This window comes from Trachurus japonicus, chromosome 9 (genome assembly GCF_045865225.1).
Source record: "Trachurus japonicus isolate A0001 chromosome 9, Traja_1.0".
Classification (NCBI taxonomy): domain Eukaryota; kingdom Metazoa; phylum Chordata; class Actinopteri; order Carangiformes; family Carangidae; genus Trachurus; species Trachurus japonicus.
Genome location: NC_140915.1, coordinates 32495584 through 32519022, shown reverse-complemented (window position 1 = coordinate 32519022; position 23439 = coordinate 32495584). Strand labels below are relative to the sequence as shown.

Genomic DNA, 23439 nt, shown 5'->3' with positions numbered 1-23439 from the left:
CCGCCGTTCTAAAAATAGCTTGCACCGACAAATAAAGGTAACAAACAAACTATAGGAATTATGGCAATGGGCCAATTTGCCTAAATGTTGAACTAACCCTTTAAATACCTGAAGATTTACATTGCAAATCTGCTCCCATTACATGAGTGATAAAACATAAGTGGTATCAACTTGGATAAAAAAGAGGTATACACAGAATAATCATTGAACTGTAAATACATAAATGCACAGGAGGGGGGTAGGATGGGAGCCCAGCTGAATTACATTGTCTTACCTGTCTTTGGGCAGAAGTGGCCAACTGGACCTGGCAGAACTTCACAGCTTGCTCCAAAGCTACATCCTCATCAACCTGGAGAGAACATGCAGAACACAAGGGCATTAAGGCACAGCAACATAATTATCTTCCTATGCCTGTGGTTATATAACCCACAGCCTTCAATATTTTCACAATCTTATCTCTTTTATTTCAGCAAAAAAAAATCCTGAATCAACACTGGTGCAGCACGTGTGCAGCTGCAAATTGATCACACGTTTCTAAGGCGACCTCGCCTATGATATATACCATGTTACATCCCCACGCTGCTGCCATACCAACAACAAATTCTTCCGATTCTGTCTGAGAGCAAGTGGGATTTTCCTCCGAGCCTCTCCCTCTGATCGTAGCAGCAGTGAAGAAAGACTCACATTAAGGCCCCTGTTCAATGAGTGGGTGTGTGAGTGTTGGCGAGCTGAGCTACGGCACAACATTGTACATTTAGCTGTAATCTTGTTCACACAGCTGTTATGTTCTCTCCAGCAGCTTGTTGTGTGCAGCGGTTCAGGGACCCCCACAGGGAGGGGTTTTACAGCAGCCAGCCTCATTCCACATTTCACATTATTCCGATTGTTAAAATGGACTGAGTCAAGCTTGGGTGCGTCACAGAGGACGGCCCCTCTGCTTTCAGCTCATTCTAGCCCACTGCAAACTTTCCCTTTCAAACCCCACACACACACACACACACACACACACACACACACACACACACACACACACACACACACACACTTGCCCATGGTGTTTTCTAAATGTCACGTAGTGATTACAATACAACAGGACATTTCCATCACATCTCTCTCTAAAATGGAACCACTCACAGGACAGGACACACTGCATTCAATAGTATTTTGTATTTGAATTAGTTTTTCTCGTTATTCCCAAAAAAGGGGCTCAGTTTGGAGGACAAACGTGATTTTTCAGAGATGGAGGAGCTGCTTTGCTGTCATTAACACCCCCGAGCGATTTGAACACATTCTGAGGCGATGCTTTGGGCCATAAAAATGTGGGAAGGGCTGGGGCGTGATGATATGCGATTGAGCTTCTTTATGGATAAAACTGAGCAGCGTTTATGCTTCACTTCAGGTCGAAAATACTGGCAATGATGATGGCAGGAAATGCTGTGTCTATGTAGAACACACAATTTAGTGGCTCCTTGAATTTTTTTTTTACCACCTTAACAGAGATGTGAAATAAAGAAAAACATCAGACTGCATGACATAAACAAAAAAATGAAAATGATGCATGGTACAGATTTAAGGTGCAATGTGTGTGCAGCTGTGCAATGCAACCGACCACAAAACCACAAAGCATCTGCTGTTTGTGCAAGTAGATGCACACACACACGCACACACCGAAGATGCTTCTGGAAGATGTCCAAACATATTAATTGCATAACTCATCTGGTTGTACAGTAGGAATCATGTCAGGGCTTATTCTGGTTACTCTATCTCAGGGTGTGCCTGGGAAAATATTCACTTTGCTTTCTCTTGAAGAACACAGAAAAATAACTTAACCCAAGTACCAAAAAAACAAAACAAAACAACTGCTGGCCAATCTCTTTGGATTTCTCCTCCTCTGCTGTCCCTCGCCTACCGCCCTCCCACTCCAACTACAGCTCTTTGGCATTACACAGCCAGTGACATTGCAGCTTCTCTAGGGCCAGCATTGATCTTCAGCTCAATATGGCTATACAAACTGATGTGGGCTGATGTGCAACTACATCATCAGTGCCAGAGAAACCACTGAAGTTGGACTTCATTTCAACAACTGAGGAACTTTTGCTGTGGAGAAACTTCTTTGACAATTCCTTCACAGGAGAAGGTTAATGTAATGATTTTTGACCAACCTCTTCCTGCCTCGTCTTTAAACTGTATAATATAAAGTTGTCAAAACATATATGCTTAGAAGATATATGGCCTAAAACTTTGCAATAATCTTATAATACAGATTGTGTCAGACCTTTTCCCCTGCAATGGCACTATGCCACTACACATTTTTACTCTTTGGCACCAGATCTAGTGCCATTACATTAACAGGGCTTTCACCGTTTCATTTGGGAGCAAAAACTGGCTGACATCGACACTAAAATGATTCAGCACTTGCTTTTGAATTAAATCTCTGTGCCAATAATTGCAATTTCTAAATTAAAGCCGCAAGCGGCGATGACGGGCCCTCGCTCACCCATGCGACCGCGGGGCCTGAGGCATGTTGGGGCTGCAATGTTTTGTTCATCCACCAGGTGGCGCTAAGCAGTTGTGGGTGGGTGTGTTCAGGGTCAGCCCCTCATCACTCATGTGAAGTTTGGAGTGAATCGGACAAAGCATGAGGGAGTTATGAGCAGTTAATGGTTCATCCACTAGGGGGCAGTAATGGGATGCGTGTAGGTGTGTTCAGAGTCAGTCCCTCATCACACATGTGAAGTTTCGTGGAAATCGGACAATGTTGATGTAAAATATGCCACTTCCTGTTTCCACTAGGGGGCAAATGAGTGAGATCGCCTATGAGTACATAGAAACGTTGAGGTCGTGACCCTGGACCTGTGTACCAATTTTCATGTTGATAGGAGTTCAATAAAGCCATCATGAAGCCAAACGTATTTTCATGGCGAGGAATGGTCGCCGCGTCGCCACACGGACACCATTACTCGTAGCTTCACAGCGTTCATGATGGAGCTTCACCACCTTAGTCTGCATGTTTTAGAAGTGGAATGAAGTTGATGGGGTCAACTATGTGGCATCAGTACACGTTAAGGTAAAACCTGGCCACTTCCTGTTACCACCGGGGGGCGCTATGAGTGACGTAGGAAATTAATATATCGGGACGTTCAGGGCGGAGCCGTCATCATGTCCAGCAAGTTTGAAGTTGATCGGATAAAGTATGTGGGCGTTAGAGCTGTTCGAAGGTGAAATGGCGAGCAAACGAAAAGTCGCCAAAATCCTCAAGGCCCCAGAAGCCACGCCCTTTGACCTAGAGCCCTGCGGAGCACAACTTTTGATCAGAGTGGCATCTCGGTGGTCTCTAGCCAATTTGAAGTCAATCGGACAAAATCTGTAGGAGAAGTTAGATCAAACAGATCAAAAATTCAAATCAAAATGGCCGACTTCCTGTTGTGATTTCACCATGACATTAAGAGGCTTTTTTGTGTGTCTTGCCATGTTCTATAAACCCATTAAATTTCATTCGTCTAGGTGACACACAAAGGCGGGGCTGATGTTTTGAAATTTTCTAGGGGGCGCTATTTAGCCATTTGGCCACGCCCATTTCCAACGACTTTAAAATATCAAATTTTTCGCCAGTCCTGATGTGCATGCCAAAATTTACGCGTTTTGGGGCATGTTGAAGCCTCCAAAAATGCGATCCTTTTGAGAGAAAAAGAATGAAAGAAAGAAAGAATAATAATAAACAGAGCAATTACAATAGGGCTTTCGCTGGGCGACTTGCAGTCGCCGCTCGGGCCCTAATTACGTGACTGCAGTGATTAGATGCATAAAGTTCACAAGCTCAATTTAATGAATCTGAAACTGTGACTGATCCATTGCTCCTCACTTATCTGCAACAAGATTAAAAAAAACTATTATTTATCTTAAAAATACCCAGTAGGGGCTGCATTTAGAGTCAGCAACTTGTTTCACAACTACCAGCAGAGACCAAAGTCACAGAGGTCGAATGTGGGTTACTGACAGTCAAAGCAAAACCACATTATTTGTTCTGGATGTGCGGCTGTGTTTGAAAGAGGGAAAGTCCCTTTTCTACAGTGGGTGTTGTGTTTCTAATTCAGTTAGAAAAGGGGTTTCTCAAGTCAAAATGATTTTAGGCGGGCTTGACAAGCATGTATGACTTTGCAAAAAAACAATATTATATTGTATCAGCAGCACATATATTTAAAACAATATTGTTATGTGTATGCAGACAGCACATATGCCCCATCTGGTGTGACACATCTTGAAGAAGTATACCTGTTTTATGAGCATATACGTCTCTGACATGATCTTCTCAATGCGTCCCAGGTCGTAGGTCATGACTTTCTGGCCTTGCTGCCACACCCTGTAGGCATCAAGCAGGAGGGTTTTTCCGGACTCGATGTCCTCCAGAAGCTTCCTTTTCCTGTTTGGCCTTCGTAGTAAACCCTGATCAGCCCCGCTCGCTGCCAGACTGACTTTAGGGGCTGATGCTTGAGGCTGCTGCTGCCTGGAACTGATACTTAGCTCCTCCAGAGATAACTCTGCTGTCCGGCTGCTGTCAGTCACTTTTGGCTGAGGCTCCGCGGTGCTCAGGGAAGTCTCAGCCTCCGTTTGGTTGCCCTGAGAATCTGTGGTAATAGAGGGCTTCCTCCAGTGGCTGGTATCCAGCTCCATGGGTTCCTCTGGCCCCGTTTTGTGCTCCTCGCTCCCTGCAGTCTCAACCTTCCCAGGGTAGCCCTCCTGAACCTTACTCCCTTTATCTGTGGATGGTAGTGGTGTGGTGAGCTGTGCCTGTGAGGCCTCCCTGGGTCCTGCGTCGGTGGCGCAGACTCCCTCTGTGAGCCCAGGCTTCTTTGGCAGTGCATGCTTGCTGTCCTCTGAACTGGGCCTGTTGGATGTGTCAGTTGTGGTCATCTCCCCCATTGAGGACGCAGGCGCTTTGAGAAGCTGCTCAGACACCTGAAAGAGAACAGAACCTGTCAAAACATGAAGTGGGTGCATGCCAGACGTCTAACACACTGAGCGCTGCTCGGCTCTTAGTGTGCGTGTCTACAACGAGTTGTGTTTCCTTACCCCAGTGAGACTGTTCAGATTGTCCTCCAGGACTTTTACAGTGAGGAAAAATGCTCTCTTGGCCAGAACCTGGCGATCAACATCCCGTAAATACTTCCTTCATGGATGAGAAAGAAGCGAGGTGAGAAGTCATGGAACAAATACATAATACGGAACAGAAACAGCAGTATCATGCGACACTGGTCCTTACTTTCCCTGGTCAGGGGTTCTCTGCAGCATGAAAGAGACTTTCAGCAGAGTGTCGTGATCCTTAAGCTGAGACAGCACCTCCAGCAAGAGAACAATGGATCGGTTCATATGAGATGCAAAACTTCCTGGGCGATCAATCTCATCTACTGGAATACGCCAGATGCCCTGGAAAAGTTGAGGGGGAAAATAAGGAAGAAGGACAATTAGGAGTTAGACTGTGCAACCAACACATAGGAAAAATATATTTTCTAAAAACTGCGGTTCAAACACTGGTTCAAAACATGGTACTACAGTTACAAATCTCAATTGGACAAGAAGGCCAAACGGTGGAACAGTCCAGTTACCTGGTTACACATTTGACTGGACACCAAAGAGCAAAAAAGCCAATGTGTTCATTCCTGAACATTTACATTTTCATTGCTATGCTCAGTTGCTACGCTAAGCTTTCGAAGGCATATGGAGGGGATGCCACACAGAAACAATAAGACAAACAAACAAAACAGAAAGAAAAATAAGTAGAGAAATTAGTGTGAGTTTCATGGCATTCAAAGGAGAGATCCCTAATGAGGGGATGGAGAGGCTGCAAGAGAGAACTCGCGAACTGGCTGGCCATTGAGGAGGTGGGAAAGGAGGGAGGGATGGGGGGCGTGGGGTTCTCTCTGGGCACACATGATAGGCAGCCTCATTAGTGGTCAGCTCTGTCCAAGCAATGCAACAGACCAGCAGACCGGCTGCCAACAAGCAGTCCTCGTTTGCAGGAAGCATGATGAGATGTTTTTTTGATGGAAAAGTCCACCTTTTTCAGCGAGCACATGTCCTCTCAGCAGGTGAGGGCGAGGCCAGGTTCTGCACTCTGAAGCTACTGATGCGAGTGCAGCTGGTGGCTGGGCTACGTGCAGCCACAAAGCACATGGCACAGAGTACGGCTGCAGCGTCGGAAAATGTGTGAGAAACAGAACGAAGATGACCGTATCAGATCGGAACAAAACAAATGAGATGGCTCTATCAGCCGCTGAAGGCACCGGGGAGGCTGATGCTCCTCCTAATAGACAGAACCACATTATCAGATGACATTTTCAAAGCCACTGGAGAGGAAGAAAGCAGGAGAGAGAGAGAGAGGATAAATAAACCAAAACAAAACGCATTCCTGAGCATGGACTTAGAGCCTGCTCACTGAGAAAGTGTGACCCTGGGAACTCCAAACCTCCCTTCCCTTCCCCAAGTTCTCACTCACACAAAGATGTTTCAAAGGGGATAGCAAGGTTTTTTTGTTGAAATGTACTTCTTAAAATCCATTTCTAAAATACTATATACATGAATCACTTCAATTATGTTACTGGATCCAATTTAAGAACGTGGAATGACCCCAATTTGGAGCCAGTGGTTCTGAGGAACGAGCATATGGCTCCAATGCCTGTGAAAATCAGAAGATTATTATTATATGATGATGCAAACAGACAGGGCTTGGGAGGGTTTTAACCTTTCAATGCACAGATTACCAAAAGCCTCCAACAAGAGTGGGACAAGTACGGGGGTGAGCTCGGCTCACTTAGGAAGACATCTCTAATGGAGGAGAGTTATTCTTCATCAGACTACCATCCAACCACAACAAATCTGTTTAGGGAAACCAGAGCCATGGCTTTATACAGATTATGCTGTAGCACAACAGCTAAAGCAGATTTGTAAGACTTAAATGCAATGATTTTAAGCACCCCCCCTTCCTTTTTTTTTAAATGACTGAAAAAATATGATCACTGCTTGATATCTGGAGCAACAGCTTTGGCACAGATGTGGCCAATACATCACGCAAGAACCAGACAGAGATTAAGATGCACAAAAAAACAAAGGGGTGAACAAGAGATAAATATACGACAAGAGAAGCCCTCACCAAGAAGGGGAGCTGATCTTTCCTTGAACTATTTCCAGGTTCAAGAATTTCTTTGTTTGTTTGTAGAGAATAAAAGGAGGGAAGATAGTCAGTGGACAAGTATCATCATAAAGTTATCACAATAACTCTGTATTACAAAGGGATAAAGAAAAAAGACAATGGAAAGCATGTACTACATTCAGATTGTCTGATTACTTCTTATTGTGTCAAAACAACATACCGGTACTGGCTGTTGCAGGAGAAACATCAACTCTTTGTCTCACCTACTTCATCTACTCAAGTCCTAACATGCCACCAGTGACAGGAAAGTTTCTGGCCCAAAATTTGCATCGCAGGAAAGTTGCATAAACTGTTGAAGCAACCAGCAGCCGCTGCTGCATCTTTCATGCAACTAGAATTTCACAATTCTATACAAATTTAAAGTCACTGTCACCGATGGCTTGTTACTCACTTTTGTTGCCACTATCTGCTAGGTGGGTGCAATAACATTTAATCCCCAGAGCGGTAGGAACCTACAGTACCAAGCAAACATCAGAACAACGCTCAAAGGAACTCTTTCAGTTTGCAGTATTGTAGCGATGAGTGCCACTCCAAGTACAACAACAACAACTCGACTCACTCAAAAACCAACTGAACTTGTGCTCGATCAGTTAAAGTCTGAAGTAAAGAGAGGAAGCGACTCACCATCACCAAATAAAGCTACTCCACAGGACCCGTGTTAGTATTCTTTTGGACAGTTTCCTGCTGGCGATAGCAGCACCAGCAGCCCTAGCAGCGCCTCCACCCTGAAAAAGGTTCACGCTCTCAGAGCAAAGGATGGGCTGCATTTGGGTGCTAGGGCAGCGACAGCAGCGGGAGAGGAGAAGAAGAGGGAAGCACAGCTGCACACGGGAGGACGGGAATAGAAGAGGAGAATGGCAGATGCCTTGGCAAGAGAAGAAGCAGCTCTGGAGTCAGGGCCTATAGGCTCAGTATGCCACTGACAGACAAGCTGACTCGTTCCTCTCCTGCTCTCAAACACTGCCATCTCAAAACAAAAACACCCACGCACTCCATCTCCGCTCTCCCCTGACCCCAGCTTGCTGGAGTTCTTTCTCCCACCCCCCTCCCCTCCCCACGCCTCCCTTGCTTTCTCTCGCACTATACACAGCACACAGCCAATCGTCGTTGGCTTCTGCCAGCCAATCGGAGGCGAGCGGAGAAACTCCCGCCCATTAGTGCACACCCACACAATACACACACAAACAGAGGAGTGAGAGAGAGTAATGAGGAAACAGAGCGAGTGCAACAGAGAGAAGAGATGAGCAGAGCGAATAAAAAGCCAGGGGGAGGGGTAGAGCATGATCACCCTGAAGACGGAGCAACAGGAAAAGAGCTAGAGAACATTAACTGGCTGAAAAATGAACTCAGCGCAGCAATGCCAGTGTAGTGGGATGTATGAAGAGGATGGCAAGGAGGATGGAAAAGAACCACACAAAAAAACCTGAGGGAAAAAACACAGGTTTGCATAGATAAAGCGTTCATTAACTACAAAAGACACAGGCTGAAGAACAGATAAGATTGTGGTGTTCACACATAAGGTATTTTCCTCAGGCAGCAGTGTCGCAACAACAGCCCTCACCTTCTTCCTTTCCTCTCTTTCAACTCTGGTCGTGTCTCTCCTGCTGGTCACCATAAACATACTAAGCAAACACACCTTGTTTTTCCTGCTTCCTGTTGTGTGAATGAAGGAAAAAAAAAAAAAAAAACAACGGCTGAAAAATGTCAAGCTCAGCCGAACACAGAGCAGAAGAAGCCAATGGAAAACAAACTGGCAGTCAGGGTTAACCCTCCAACATGCAAATCAAAATATCAACTTCTGTAAAATGTATTCATTGGGCCAATACTCCTCCCCGAAGGGAGAGAAAAAAACAACAGAAAAAAAAAACAGGTTGAGTGGAGCTCCACCTACAGCAAATTGCACAGCTGAACACACAAATGTTTGAGTCATGCATCAAAAAAAAGGCACATAACGCAAGTGTAACAGCTCCCCAGAAGATTTCCTGACCTAATATAATGAGACGCCGAGCCCTACCTACAAGCAAAGTTGTGTTAAAGCAGTCAAATCAAACATGAAAGCTTGTTCTGACTGGACACCATCAGTGCAAAACGTGTTCCACGAAAAGTTACAAGACCAGAACGGATTTACGTTTGTCTGAAATGTAGCAACAAGGACATGCATTTTCTCTGGAGCTTCGTAGAGAGTGAACAACGTGTGAGTGGGTGGAAGAATATGTAAGCAAGAGTATTGTGTGCGGTGTGAAGGGAGGAGGTAACGCTGTGCCTGAGTGAGTGCACGGGGACTCCTCACGATCACTCCACAGTAGTCTGTCTGAACTCTAGTCCTAGCCATTAGAGGCTTTGGCAGTATGGCAGCAATATGACCAATAACATTAGATTCAGCCTTATATTCTTTAAGCCGATAATTGTGTTGATAATTCCATTGTAAACAACAATGGATGTATAGCTTTACAACAATAACTAAAGCAGGGAGCAGAGCAAGGAGAGTCTAAGCCTTCTTAAAGCACACACTGGACAGGATTATGAACATAATATGTCATCATTTATAACGTCAAATAGCCAAAGCCACTTCCTCAGTATCACCATAAACTGTACAATAACATAATACAATATTCATTACATGTCCCACGTCTGTCTCTTCAAGTATCAACCTCACTTCATCTACATTAACTTTATTAACCCAGTGTGCCTATTATTAGTTTATCATCAGTGTAAAAGGAAGCTGGTCCTCCTACAAAGTACTCGTACTGACAACCACATCCATAAATTATGCAACACAAACTCATGTGGATCATTTATAAACAGCAGTATATCGGTTATATACTGTAGGTCCCAGTTAATGTAACCCAGCCAAAGCATGGAGGAAAAGTAGGCCATCATGACCTACATTAGGGAAGTCAGTATTCACCATCAGGCTCAGTGAGGTGGGGATTTTGCTGACAGTCAAGTCTCCTTGATATCAAGGTGAAGTGCGTCAACCCATATGTTTGATGTGATCAATGCATTCACATTCGTGCCAACTCCTGGGTACTCATGTGGTCAACATCTAACAATTATAATAATAAGGGTGAAATGTGTGTGCAGGTTAGAGAAGCTGGATTGAAAGATTCTGGTCCAGAGACAACATCCACCTGGCAGAAAACTGGGTGCTGAACAACTTTCTCTCCAACTACATTTGAGAAAAAAACCCATACCTGATGAAGGCTCTTATTCACTCGTACTCTCGAGGCTGACAATGTTAAAATAATAATGTAGTGTAATGATGTGCAGTATTAACAGCCCTGAACTCATAAACTTTATGAAAACAGGCATGTTTGATGAATTTTCTACAAAGGTTTGCATTGTCCTATGGTAGAGAAAGAGGACTTGGTTTGCAGGGAACGGTAAAGCTCCAACAGTTGGCATGTCAGGGTGGCAGGTTTGCCTCCAGAAGGGGCTCTGTGAGAACCCAGTGGGAGCCAGAGCGCTGCAGAGCTCTCCTCCAGCTCAGACCTGGCCCACATCACTTCTACAGTCTGTTACCACCAGCTTTCTGGAGTCCATGTTCGACTCTGCAGCCTACATATACGAAATAATGTACACCGACAAAATCTGCCCTGACAGTTGAGTGATATGAAGTGCTAACGTGATGTGACATTCTAACTGTATGAGCTGCTCTGTAACAAAAAAACGAGAGCATTTAGGCCTTGACAAATCACTCATGGAACAAATTAAGAAGCCAAGCACTGAAAAGACATTATCAGCGTCAAGTGGAGAGAAGTAAATAAATTGAAATGCAAAACAGATGACAGGTTGAGACAGTAATCTCCTCTGCCGGAATCCAACAGAGGCCTTGTAATTCTGAAAGGCAGATTATTCAACAACCTCACACTGTGCGACTCCATTATAGCAGCACTTGCAAGTAGATTTCCATGTTTTTGGATATTATTGATTTTGTGTATTCCATTGAATTATGTAGATATGTATGTAAAGTGTAAACATAGGAGTAGTATAGCAAACATTCATGCACAGCAAACAGAGAGAATATTAGTCACCTACACCTCAGATTTTTATTTTACGCTACTCTGATGCCACATTAATGATGATATATACCAAAACTTTATAATGTCATAACGATGAAACCAAGAAGTAAACGATTTCGACATTAAGAAAATTATCCTAAGTACAATAGAATGTTTTCTTTTGTTAACATTTAAGAACACTCTTGTCATTGCTCTTGTTAAGTCCATCAGGTCTGTCTTAAAACTGACCCAGCATCGTTTTGTCCTTCAGAGTTAATATTCAGGAAGGCTGACATCCCAGCTCTACAGTGCAATAAGGTTTTAGCCATAAGACATCTTTGGTTCATTATGAAAACATGGCAGGACAAATTAGACTGCAGCAGAGTGTGTCAGTGGGCGGTCCTTCAGTGTAGCCCGAGACACATTTGCATTCGCCACATGTTGCCCACACGACCTGCAGTTGTGATGTTCCATCTCAGATGTGTCCTCAATGCATCATAGCTACATTAGGTATGTTCACACTTGTACTTCAAGCTGTCCACTTGTGATGACCTCACCTGAGATGGATGTTAATAGCTGGTCTGAGCAGGCCTCAAACACAGGAGGTACTACAGATCAGAGGTGGTGGCACATTCTGGTATTGGTCTAAACCAGAGACCTGAGATAGAAAATTAAACTTAATTATGATAGATCTGTGGCTGTAGAGCTTCTCTCTTATAAAGGGAACTAGTCTGTTCCCTGGTCACTTTTGTCTCTGTTTTGGTCATCTTTTTACCGCTTACCCTCCTCCCTCCCCTCCTGTCCATGCGCATTTGTTTCCAACAAAGCCGGCGAGAAGGCAATCCATGGAGCGATGTCTACCGAGGTGGGTAACGTTAAGATTACGGATGTAATCGGGAGTGTTTGTGTCGTAGTGCAGCAAATGTTGTTTCTTGCGAGACAAGATCGAGGACACCGGGTCGGAGGTGCTGATTTTGCAAACTTGTTTTTTTTTAAGTATATTTTTTGGCTTTTCATGCCTTTATTCGATAGGATAGTTGAGAGTGTGACAGGAAATGGGAGGCAGAGATGGGGGGAATGACACACAGGATAGGGCCGTCCGACGCGGGACTCGAACCAGGGCCGCCTGCAGCGAGGACTATAGCCTCGACATATGGGGCGGGTGCTCTACCAACTGAGCTAAACACTGCCCCGCAAACTTGGTTTTTGACCAAGAGAGCCTAGGTGGAGGGCAGAGAGCCTCCATTCTCCCCATAACAAGTCACTTAACCATCAAAATTACTGAAGCTGTTTAATTAAAGTGCAGATCTTGCAAAGTTCCCCTTTAAAGGAACTGCACTTACATTACAATATGGAATTACATTAGAAATGATGCAGGAATTTATTAAACATAAACAACTGCTTTAGGCCCCGAGCCAATTCAGTCAAAAAAATTCTCTTACTTCTGTCTCATGTGAATAATGTTAAATCTTAACAATTATAAAATTGCCAATAAATCCAGCGATGACAGGTGTCAAGAAAGGTATTGAGCAATGTGTGATAACATAATGATATATGCAAAGTAGGGATGTCACAATTACTCGGTTACACAATTAATTGTGATATTAAGTGCTACGGTTAACTGATCGTACCGTCAGGAAATATAATGACGGAACCATAGTTAAGCGCATAAATTTAACATTTGGTATAGATGACAATTCATGACTTAAAGCAGAAGTAAGTGATATATTTGTGTTAATATAAGTCTTAAATAGTTATATCTTCCGACAGCAATCACTTACATAGAGTGTTTGGACCGAAACACGGGTCTGTCAGTCACTCTGCCCTGAGCCGAGGAGAAAACATTTATCGTATCCTACAGTTTTTATCCAATGAGGAGAGAGAACGGCATGCGGGGCTGTGTGTGCAGCCAAGGGACGCCGTGAATGTGGTGACGTAGGGTCGAGGACTGTTATGGTCACTGTTCCCTCTAAGGTGTTTTACTGTGCAATTGCTCACTGCTCCCCACCTCTTTGCCCAGAAGACAAAAAAAGTTGCACACTCAAATATCCCCGACTAGTTTACTGTTTATTTCTCCCTAATGTGCGCTTCGAATTGTGAAATGTCTGACCTTAACCGTGGTCTGTAGTGCAACTACAATTTAAGTTTTTGTTTGAGAATTATTATTACTGTTCATATCAAGAATGCTTCAGTGCCAAGAGTTGATGACACCAACTTGATGTTAGTTATTTTTTTCACATTGTTCATATGGTAACAAATGCAAACTCTATTTTGCCAAAACAATATTGTATTTTGTTATCATTAACTGTAACTGACCTAGATATGGAGTAGCCTAGGTAATGTTGTCAAAATAATCTGTTATTAAGCATAATAGTAATAGCCAATTGTATTGATATTTGGAGTTGTAGAGGTGTGGCCATAGCACCAGCATGTGGAAGTACTGTGTGTACGCTTAAGCTGTCGCTCACAGTCGCTCAAGCAGGTCATCAGGGGAGTTGAATTTCTGCTCAGGAGTTTTGAAAATTAGAGGGAACATTGGTTATGGTGCGTTCAAGGCAGCTCGTAACTCGTGTTTTTCGACCTGTGAAGTCATACCAGTTCGATCTGGTACGAGTTCACGGGTCGGAAGTTACGAGTGGCCGTTATAGTGCACTTTCACCGGTGAAACAGGTCGGAAAAACACGAGTGGGTTGCCTGGAACGCTACAAAGTCGTAAGTTGTGACTTGAAGCTGTAATTTACGGTTTCAAAAGCCTGCCTGGAACGCAGCATTAGCCGAAACGACCGGATCGCTTACTTCTACTTTAAATAATTTAAACAATTCTCCTGGGGGATTAATGATTGGTCCTATATAAATAGATACTTAAATATACAAATACAAATAGTGAGTCATATGACTAGGAAGGTAATTATATTTTGAAAGTTGACATGACACAGCCCAAATAAAGCTCAACTGGGTGTTGGTAATTCATTTTCTCTTTTCTCATTCACCGACACCTTCATAGTGTTGTGAAATCAATTAACGCATAATAATCAAGATTATCATAATATCGTGATAAATTCTCTGACAATAATCGTACCAAGGAAATCTGTAATCGTGACATCCCTAATGCAAAGCAGAAAAAACACATGTAGGCATGGAGATGTCTGACTTACATTGAACAGGTTTGTCTTGTTTCTTTCACAGAAAAGTCCTTGTGCTGGCATGTGCTTCAGCTGTTGCCATGGGACACTGCTTCCTAGCAACACATCACGGGCCCACTGTAGGTTCTGTGTCAGGAAATAAATAAATAAATGAGAAAAAACACATATAATTTGAATGTACATTTTTACATACACATCACAACAGAATCCCTAGGGAAAAAAACCCAGAGGACTCCTCCTTCGCCAGAGGAGACTGACAGATGCAGAATTTAATTTCTGCTGAAAAAAGGATAACATGACACTCATTTACAATCAGGAAAATGCAGACCTCTTTTTGCAGTGGGATGACTCACAAATCCATGTCTACACAAAATACCCTGTTTCAAAAGATAGCTAACTAACGCCACTTCATGTTATCTCTGACAATACCACTAGTCCATAGCATGAAATTACAGGGTCCCTCTCCCTCCATCTCTGGAGCGGGGATAAAGATGGCCGGTCAGATGTGAGAAGAGCGTTTGTCCTGAGAACAAAAGGAACACAGAGGCTTTTAACACTGGATCTGTCAGGTTGCGAGGAAGCAACTGAAGTCAACAGGATTGCATCAAGCGACTGTGTCATCATCTCACTGCCAGAGAGCGCTGGCTTTCATCCAGGCAGGCTGCTGAAAACACCACTGGAGGCAAAAACTGAGGGAAACCTCCCCAACCGTCTGAGCCTCAATCAAAAATTATTCTGCATTTAATTGTGTCTCATGGAAATTACTTACGATTTTTGCGCTTGTGACTGCTGATAGAATATAATGTAGAACAAAGAGAATGAAGAAGACACTATCCGTGTGAGCCATAAAGTCAATGATGCTGCTCAGACTGCACGCTGAGGTCAAATGAGCATTTTAAAATGTGAGCTTGGACCTTTACAGGCTCAATTCACCCTCACGGCGCAGAGTAGAGTAGAAACATAGGCCAATTTCAAAAGGCTCGACAAACAGAGTGCTGACAGAAGGATGCCACCACAGTAAAGCTCAACGCAATCTCCCTGTGCCAAACTGGCTGAGAGTGCACTGTGCTACCACCCACACACACCTCTGCCCACAGAGCCTCATAGCCAACACAAGCTGTTTCAGCAACTCGTGCATCACTGCAGAGCACACAGGCCCCCTGAGAAAAATCCAAGACAGAAATACGTAATGGCCATCCAAGCTCTGATACACTTTATTGCTACTGAAATAGACAATGCATGTGTCTTCTGAGGAAATAACAGGGAATCTTCAGTGGCACTCATATTCTCTAAAAGTCACCGTTAATGGCGGAGGGATACTGATTGTAGGTGTACGGTTTTGGTTTAATAGATGACTTGACCTTTGAAATGCAATGAGAGTGGACTAAAACCGCCAGTTAACAGGGCTGGACTGACCTGGTGAGTCTTGCTGTTGGTGTAGAAGAAGGCCAGGCGATAGAGACTCTTGTAGTGCTGAGGGAAGCGGCTGAGGCAGAGGAACAGAGCGCGGTTGCACATTTCCACCAGCATGCGCCTCTGGTCTACACAATCTGCAGGCAGGGCCTTGGGCACCTCGATCACCTCGGCTGGGGGCTCTGGCTTCCTCTTAACCTCACTGCCTGGGGTCTGAGAAGCAGCCTGTTGGGCGGGGGCTGACTTCGGAGGGGTGGCCGGGACAAGAAGAGGAAAGGGGTCCGCAGAGGCCTTGGGGGTTGAAGTCTCAGGGATGATCACCACCACAGAATCTACCACTTCCTGAATAAGTTTCTCTTCAGTCTGGATGCCCGTGTGCTCTCCATGGGAGGCTGGAGTTAAGACAGATTCAAATATTAAAAAGCCTGTGCATTACACGGAACACTTTAGAGATATAGAGCAGTTCAGGAGGAGGAAAGGGTGTGCAAGTCAGCCTGTGCATGCTCAGGTGGATGAAGTGTGAAGATGAGATATGTTTATTACATTTATTACATTTTTGTGAAAGGATAAGGAAGCATACATGAAACAGAGAGACAGAATGTAAAATTTGTTTGTCTAAATGTATTAGAGTTTTATATGAACAGTTAAACATTTGATTTATCACAGAACTTCATCTGCAAGTGTATATCATATATGACTTTCTGACTGCTTAATGTGAAGCATGAAAACAAGTCACCACTTTGGATGAATCCTCGTATAGCCGTGTCCTCAGATGCTTGTTGCCCATCCTTCACCGGGGTTGTACTTTCTGATGACAATGAACTGACTTTCCCAGAGGCAGGTTTGTGGCTGCTGTCTTGTGAGCTGGTGGGGTCTGTGAAGGCATCCTGGGTGGAGTTGGAATCAGAGAGCATCACCACCTCACTGTCCTGACTGCGCTCTGCCAAAACAACAAGAAACATCATGGGTCAGGCAGCCAAACGCAATGTCACAGATACAGAGAAAAAAAAAATTATCCTTTGGAATATTATGGATAAATATACATAACTTTTCTTTCCAAAAAGTTGGGTTTACATTAAAAAATCTGTAAACTTAAAATTTCAAATGGGATCATCTTTCATTAAGCAAGTACGATTTTCACCAGTTATCCAAAATGTGTAACTTTAAAATGTATAGCTCACTGTGTAGGCCTCTTGTGTCACTATTGGTTGGTGACTTGCTTAGAAATGCCCAAAATTCCAAATTGTAATAATATATATGTGTAAGTGTATGTGTTGGGGGACAGGGGGTAATAAAAGATAATTATGGAACAAAAAATAGGTCATGAGCCACAAATACTTAATAGTCCATTACTAATGACTCATGGTCAAAAAGACAATACAGTTTGTTTTTGTAAGTGGTCCAAAACCAAAATGCCAGCATTCCTCTTAAATGCCATTTTGGGCAGTGTCAGCAAAAATAAATGGTCCTTGGCAGAGAACTGTAAATAACAGAATCAAGAGGGCAACAGTTTTTGTTATTTCAGAGAATAATGCACACATGGGACTTAAAAAAATCACAATCACAAGTTAACAGCAAAGTTACTGTGGTACAATAAGATTTGTATGAACTGTGTATTCAGTAGTTCCTATGAGAATACACTTCACTTTGGATTAAAAACATAGCCTCTTAAAGAGTCTGGTGGGTTTGAAGATCAGTACCATTCAGGGAAGCCAGCCACATTGAAGACCTGGGCAGGCAGTAATCATGGTCAAACTCTGGTGAGGCTGTTGGAGATATGGGGAGCTGGTTTTAAAATATTATCAAGCAAAACTGCACCTCCAAACTTGTTAAGAAATAATCTGCAATTGCCTTCAAAAATCATTTACCTTTCTTGACAAAGGAGCAGAGATTTAATGCCACTCCCTTGAATTTGTAGAACCTGATTCAGACACGCATCTATTTCAGAGACCACACAAAATGTGCAGTGCATGTGTTCCGATACCATTTCAACAGTCTGGTAGAGTTCAGTTTTCCTCAAAAATCTATATTCCCCCCGCAGCCTGAAATAACTTTCGCTGTGATATGATCAGTAAATAAAGCCTAGAGTTGCTTCTGCAGGAATGTGGCAAATACACTTAAACTTGTGTTCATAACCTCAGAAGAGGGGGAAAAAAATCACCTTGGCTTCTGTTATTTTGCCCAATGACCGATCTCCTGTTTAACTGTCAATAGAGAGGCAATATAAAGAAAAGCCATGGTACAAATCCAGGAGGATTTCTAAGATGTATTTGATGAACAGGAGATCATAACAGGACTATCTTCTCTGATAATGATTTGATAGATGCATGTCTGGATCTGGCCCTACAGTCTTACCACCGTGATGTGCTTTAAGCAGGACTCAAGCCAGAGAGACTGGACACCTACAAGCAAACATGTGCATGGTGGGGTATTTTCTGGTTCAACAGCAATAATAGGCTAGCCACATTCTTCCTGACTTGACATTTTCTCACTAATTGACCATAATTGGAAATTATAACCAATTAGTGGGAAAAAAGCAAACACATGATTCAGGCAAGAGTTTGAAATATCTCCAGGGAGTTTGACTTTTTGTCAACTTAAGCCCACACCAAATAAATGCGACCACATGATACACCAGACAATTAAGTGGATTGTGATTAAAGACTGACTTTGTCCAGTTGTGAAGACATTCACCCCATTTGAACTACATGCATATACATGGCAAAGCAGGTGGTAAAAGCAAGCAGGCAAAGAGGTAGCAGGCAGGTAGGTAGGTAGGTAGGTAGGAAGGAATCTGAAAAGGGTGACAAAACTGGCAACATGGGCAATATGGCTGCGTTATTTGCACATTCAAGCTAAACATGACACATGGGGCGAGTGAACAGATGTCCCTGTTTTTGTCATATGGAAAGAATGGCCAGGACTGTTTTCTCCAAACAACATTAAGGCTTCTGTTTCACAAAAACCCTACACAGGTACAGTCATTAACACTTTCAATTACTGACAGTTTAATCCATGCTGCTTTACTCAGAGGATACTCAATATGAGAGAGGATGGTTTTTGGTTAACTCACTATGAAACACAACTAAAACTTTAACAGGCATACTGAAAAGCATCTTCTCAAACTCAAACAAACACAGTTATGACTGCAACACATAAAAATAAAGATGTGCATGTTTTAACATGGGTAGCTATTGTCTTCATGGTGCACGGTGTACTGGATGAATACTGTGTTAGTCATGTAATGTAGAGTACTCAAACATGAAGACAGTATCCTCGTCATGAAATGCCCAAATTGTCATTGTTTTGCTTTTGCTTTCAGCAGTTCAACAGTTGTAACACTACAGGCAAATACTGACATAGGCCAAGATCGTCTTCTATCACTTTTCACAATTTAAACTGACTGATCTGCAAAATAATTGTGTAATTAAAAATTTCATTAAACTAAAAGAATTTTAACTTTTCATTTTTAATACATTTGTAGAGATGTCTGGGATGGTTTCTGATGCTGTTTGTAGTATGTGCTTGTGTGTGGCTAGTCTGTTTTCCTATGCTGTACACTGTAGACTCTTTCTTGATTTAAATAACTTACCTGCACAAGTACAGGCTGTTATAGTAACGAAGGTGCCCACTAACCAGTTTGGCTGCTACTGGGAAACCTGATTAGCATCAAGGACCTCTGTAAATGCAAACCACTTTGTTTAATCAACTGAGCTTGCACATCAGTAGATTTCAGCATTAAGGCTGAAATCTACTAAAATCTAAACAAGCCAGTGATACTGCAAGTGTCCCTCCGTGAGGTTATAAGCTTCAGGAAGTTACAATAAAGACAACTGTAACATATTAGGAGAGCAAGATGATTGGTAAGGGAAGAAAATTAACACCAGCAACAAAGCAGCGAATAGAAATGGATGTTATTTCACACACACACCTGCACGCACGCACACATACACTCACACAAACAGGCCTTAATGCACTCTGCAAAACTCAATCTTGAAAACCATTTGTTTCAACACAGATTTGTCATGCATAGTAAATCAGTCAAATAATCAGTAGCCATATTGCCCATTTCACCACATCACAATCACCCAAATGCATGGGGATCCTTGGAACTGAAACCAAAGCCATTAAGCATGGTGATTAGCAATCTGAGCGCTCCCCAGTGGGCTTCCTGTCCCAGTGCAGAAAGGTCAAAGAGCCCAACCCCAGAAGCAGTGTCTAGGACTGGGACTGTACCATCAGCCTGCTGCTCTTCATGCCGCTGCTGCTGCCACTGCTGCCGTCGAAGTGTTTTGCGTTTGGCGTAATCATGGTCAAACGGCGTGGCCACGTAAGGAGGGGATGTCAGACCTGGGGTGGCAGCTGACGGGAGGGATGAGCTGTGGACGTTCCCTATACAAACTGACGAGCAATTAAAGTCTTCATCCGTCATGGAGGGAGGTTTCTCTCTGCAGTGAATCAAGAACAATGTTCAGAATCAGTGATTGGCCGTAACATAAAAAAAACCTTTTTTTTTATAACTCCTGCCAGGGTGGTTTTCTGAAGCTTACTTTTCGTGGGACCTTGGCATGCTTGGCATACTCTTCTCTTCACCCCTCGCAAACGGCCCTGTGGCTGCCTCCACCAGCAAACCGAACAAGAGTTCGTGTTCCAGATCAGGAGGCTCAACAGCCTCCAGCAGTTTTAGGATGGAGGCGCTCAAACGGAAATGCAACTATAGGAAAGAAGGAAGAGTTAGAATTTGAATGGTCCACAGTATGTGTGCAGTGTCTTTAAGTGTGATTGCATCTTACATAACATCGCATGAATGTAATTGACATATATCAGATAGATATTACTCGAGCTGCCAGCCACAGGTCATTTACCTCCAGGGCTTCCATGGCGAGGTCAGGAGGATTATGGTAATGGATTTTCCGAGGGTATCTGGCAGCTTCTTCATGCAGATAGTTTGCTGCCTAGAAATATAATACATACAAGGAGGGAATCAACAATTCAGCACTATCATCTGGCATCAAAAAATCAACTCCTAAAATTGAAGGAGGAAGAGGTATAAGGAGGAGATGACAGATATGTATGCTTGCGTGAGTGTTCGCTACGTTCTCACTGACCCGCATGACACAGTGTTTCATCCACAGTTCGACTCCACTGATCTAATCAGAACTACAGAGCTATGACTAACTCCATACATTGTTCTTGCTTGGAAAACAACATCTTGTGAGGGTGGAAGGGCAATGATCTTCCTGTAGGCAGATTATGAAACAACTCCATGTAGAGCAAGCGCAAGAAAAATGTCTGCAATCAGCTTAAGCATTATTACACCTACATCCAGCTAAGGATTTTATTTCCCTTCTTTTCATCATGAAAATATCATTTAATTTTCCTTCAACACACACACACACAGATTTTAGCTCAACACACTGTAGTGCAAAGAACGTATCTGGTTTTCATAAGGGAGAATTTGGAGATAATTAAAAACAATGGTGTGCAGAAAGCATAAGCATTCCTTGTTTAATGAAGACCTTCCAGGAATGGATTGATTTCAAAGGCACAGACACAATGTGCAGCTCACGTTGTTCTGTGTATGTTAGATGTTTTTATATATACACTTGTATTTCTACATCTGACTTTGTGGCTTTATGGCACTTCAAGTACAAATCGAACCAAGATATCCTGCACTGCAAAACCAGTGAACACACCTTCTAATGATTTGTTAGTAACTGACACATTTTACCTGCTGTCAGAGCAAACAAACACCTCAGCAGTGCCAAACTTTGTTATCAAAAGCTGAATCGCTGACTGAATTTCTTGAATATGTGGCCTGAGGTCTTCACAGCTGTTTACCTTTTTGTAAAGCTGCAGATATTCCACTGGTGGCTGTTTGCGTTTCTCAGCTATTTTCCCCAGCATGTAGTGAATGAGCCACTCTTCTTCGTCACTGTCACCCTCACAACGGGAAGCCCCCTGGAAACACTGGAACGCCGTCTCCAACATGGAGTCTCTCCTCTCTTCCATCTGAAAACACACACACACACACAAACAGAGAGTGGAGGTTTAATGAGAAATGCAGCTGAAGGCGACAGATCAATTTACTCTACAACAAATTCACACAAGTAACAAGCAAAAGAAACTGAATGTGACATCGGCTTTTGCTCTCTCACACAAAAATCTTGACATTAAAAACATATAATGTGAACTGACAGGGACTAATGATGAGCACCGAGGTGAATGTTTGTATTAACATGTGCCTTACCTGTTTGACCACCTCTGGAGGGAGCTCGCTGTGCCACTGCTTGAGCTGCCGTGAAGCAAACGAATGCAGGGCATACGATATGGTACCGTATTCGATCCACAGGGACAGGTTGGAGGTGTCTATCTCCAGGGCTCTCTTAAAACAGTTAAGCACCGCCTGGGAGTGTTTCCATATAGGAACGTCACTTTTCAGCTCATTGGAGTTGAGCTTGTCCTGGATACGGCTGGCCCTAGCTAAAGCCATACCTGCCCACGAGTCAAACCTGAGGAAAGACACACACTTGTGAAGTCAGTGCACTCCACACATGGACACTGAATCATGTTCATTGCATAAATCATGTTAAAAAGTTACTGTAGATAAATAATAATAATACCTTTATTTGAATAGGGACAGTGCATATTAATGTACAGTAGTAAATATGCCAGATTATAACAGTGTAATTAATTTACATCCGCAGTCCCTAATAAATAAATAAAACACAAATAACAATACACTACATAGAATGAAAACAATTAAAATACAGACAGACAAAATAAGAATGAAAAATGAGTTACCTGTTGGGACACACACAGATGTCATGCATATAGAACTTGATGGCTTTGCTCTGCTCCTTGTTTTTGAAATGGTAATCAGCCAGCAGGTAGTAGATCTCATTTATGATGGCAGGTGCAGGAGCGCTACCCTCAGGAAGGCATGGGGCCTAGAGAAAATAAGTCAACATTTCTCTTAACAGTCATGATTCTCAGTGCAACCAGGTAAAAGTTAAAGGGATAGTTCAACATTTTGGCAAATTGGCCCATTGCCATAATCCCTATAGCAGTGTTTTTCAACCTAGGGGTCGGGACCCCACGTGGGGTCGCCTGGAATTCAAATGGGGTCCCCTGAAATATCTTTTATCAAAATAATTGATAAAAAAAAATATATTTATATTATGATTAAAAAACACCACACACAATCTTAAACAGCTGCATTCTATACTTAGTCTATACTATGAATCGAGTTCAAATAAAATGCAGCATATAAAAATATCTGAGTTGGCGCATCTTGACTAATGGCCACGTGATGCGGGGTCGCCAGAAATGTGTGATGTCAAAATGGGGTCACAAGCATAGACTGTAAAAAGAATGGACGTAGCATCCGTGACGTCACCCATTGGTTTTGGGGAGTCGTTTTTGTGACTCAAATATGGCGACCTGAACAGCGCCATGTTGGATTGGCCGGCCGAGAACCCGCCCACTGGCCTCGAAGCAGCTGTCCACGGAGCTGCTCGGACCTGTCACTAAAACGTTTCCGCGCCCTAATTGGCCAGAGTTTTAACCTAATAACAGTAAAACGGTAGAGTTAAAAAAAAATTCACCCCCCTCAGAGTGTGTGCGGGGGTAGAAACTATCGATTGAGACAAAAAAACGTTCTGACACCAGGCTT

The 23439-nt window shown here is 43.1% G+C and overlaps 1 protein-coding gene across 5 annotated transcripts in view; it reads right to left on the bottom strand.

The window, feature by feature from the left end:
* The window catches only part of cabin1 (calcineurin binding protein 1), a 41625-nt gene that overhangs the window by 9457 nt on the left and 8729 nt on the right, over positions 1-23439 (bottom strand). For 2 of the 5 annotated variants that reach the window (XM_085787451.1, XM_085787452.1), the window contains exons 22-35: positions 22569-22714; positions 22015-22276; positions 21606-21776; positions 20630-20719; positions 20315-20478; positions 20001-20212; positions 17465-17530; positions 16501-16704; positions 15768-16156; positions 14364-14477; positions 5261-5424; positions 5071-5167; positions 4273-4956; positions 275-349 (exon numbers count right to left, since the gene is read on the bottom strand). In XM_085787451.1, coding sequence (XP_085643577.1) covers positions 275-349; positions 4273-4956; positions 5071-5167; positions 5261-5424; positions 14364-14477; positions 15768-16156; positions 16501-16704; positions 17465-17530; positions 20001-20212; positions 20315-20478; positions 20630-20719; positions 21606-21776; positions 22015-22276; positions 22569-22714 — 2838 coding nt within the window. The remainder of the gene's footprint in view (positions 1-274; positions 350-4272; positions 4957-5070; positions 5168-5260; positions 5425-14363; positions 14478-15767; positions 16157-16500; positions 16705-17464; positions 17531-20000; positions 20213-20314; positions 20479-20629; positions 20720-21605; positions 21777-22014; positions 22277-22568; positions 22715-23439) is intronic. The other 3 variants (XM_085787454.1, XM_085787453.1, XM_085787455.1) reach the window with 3 other exon arrangements.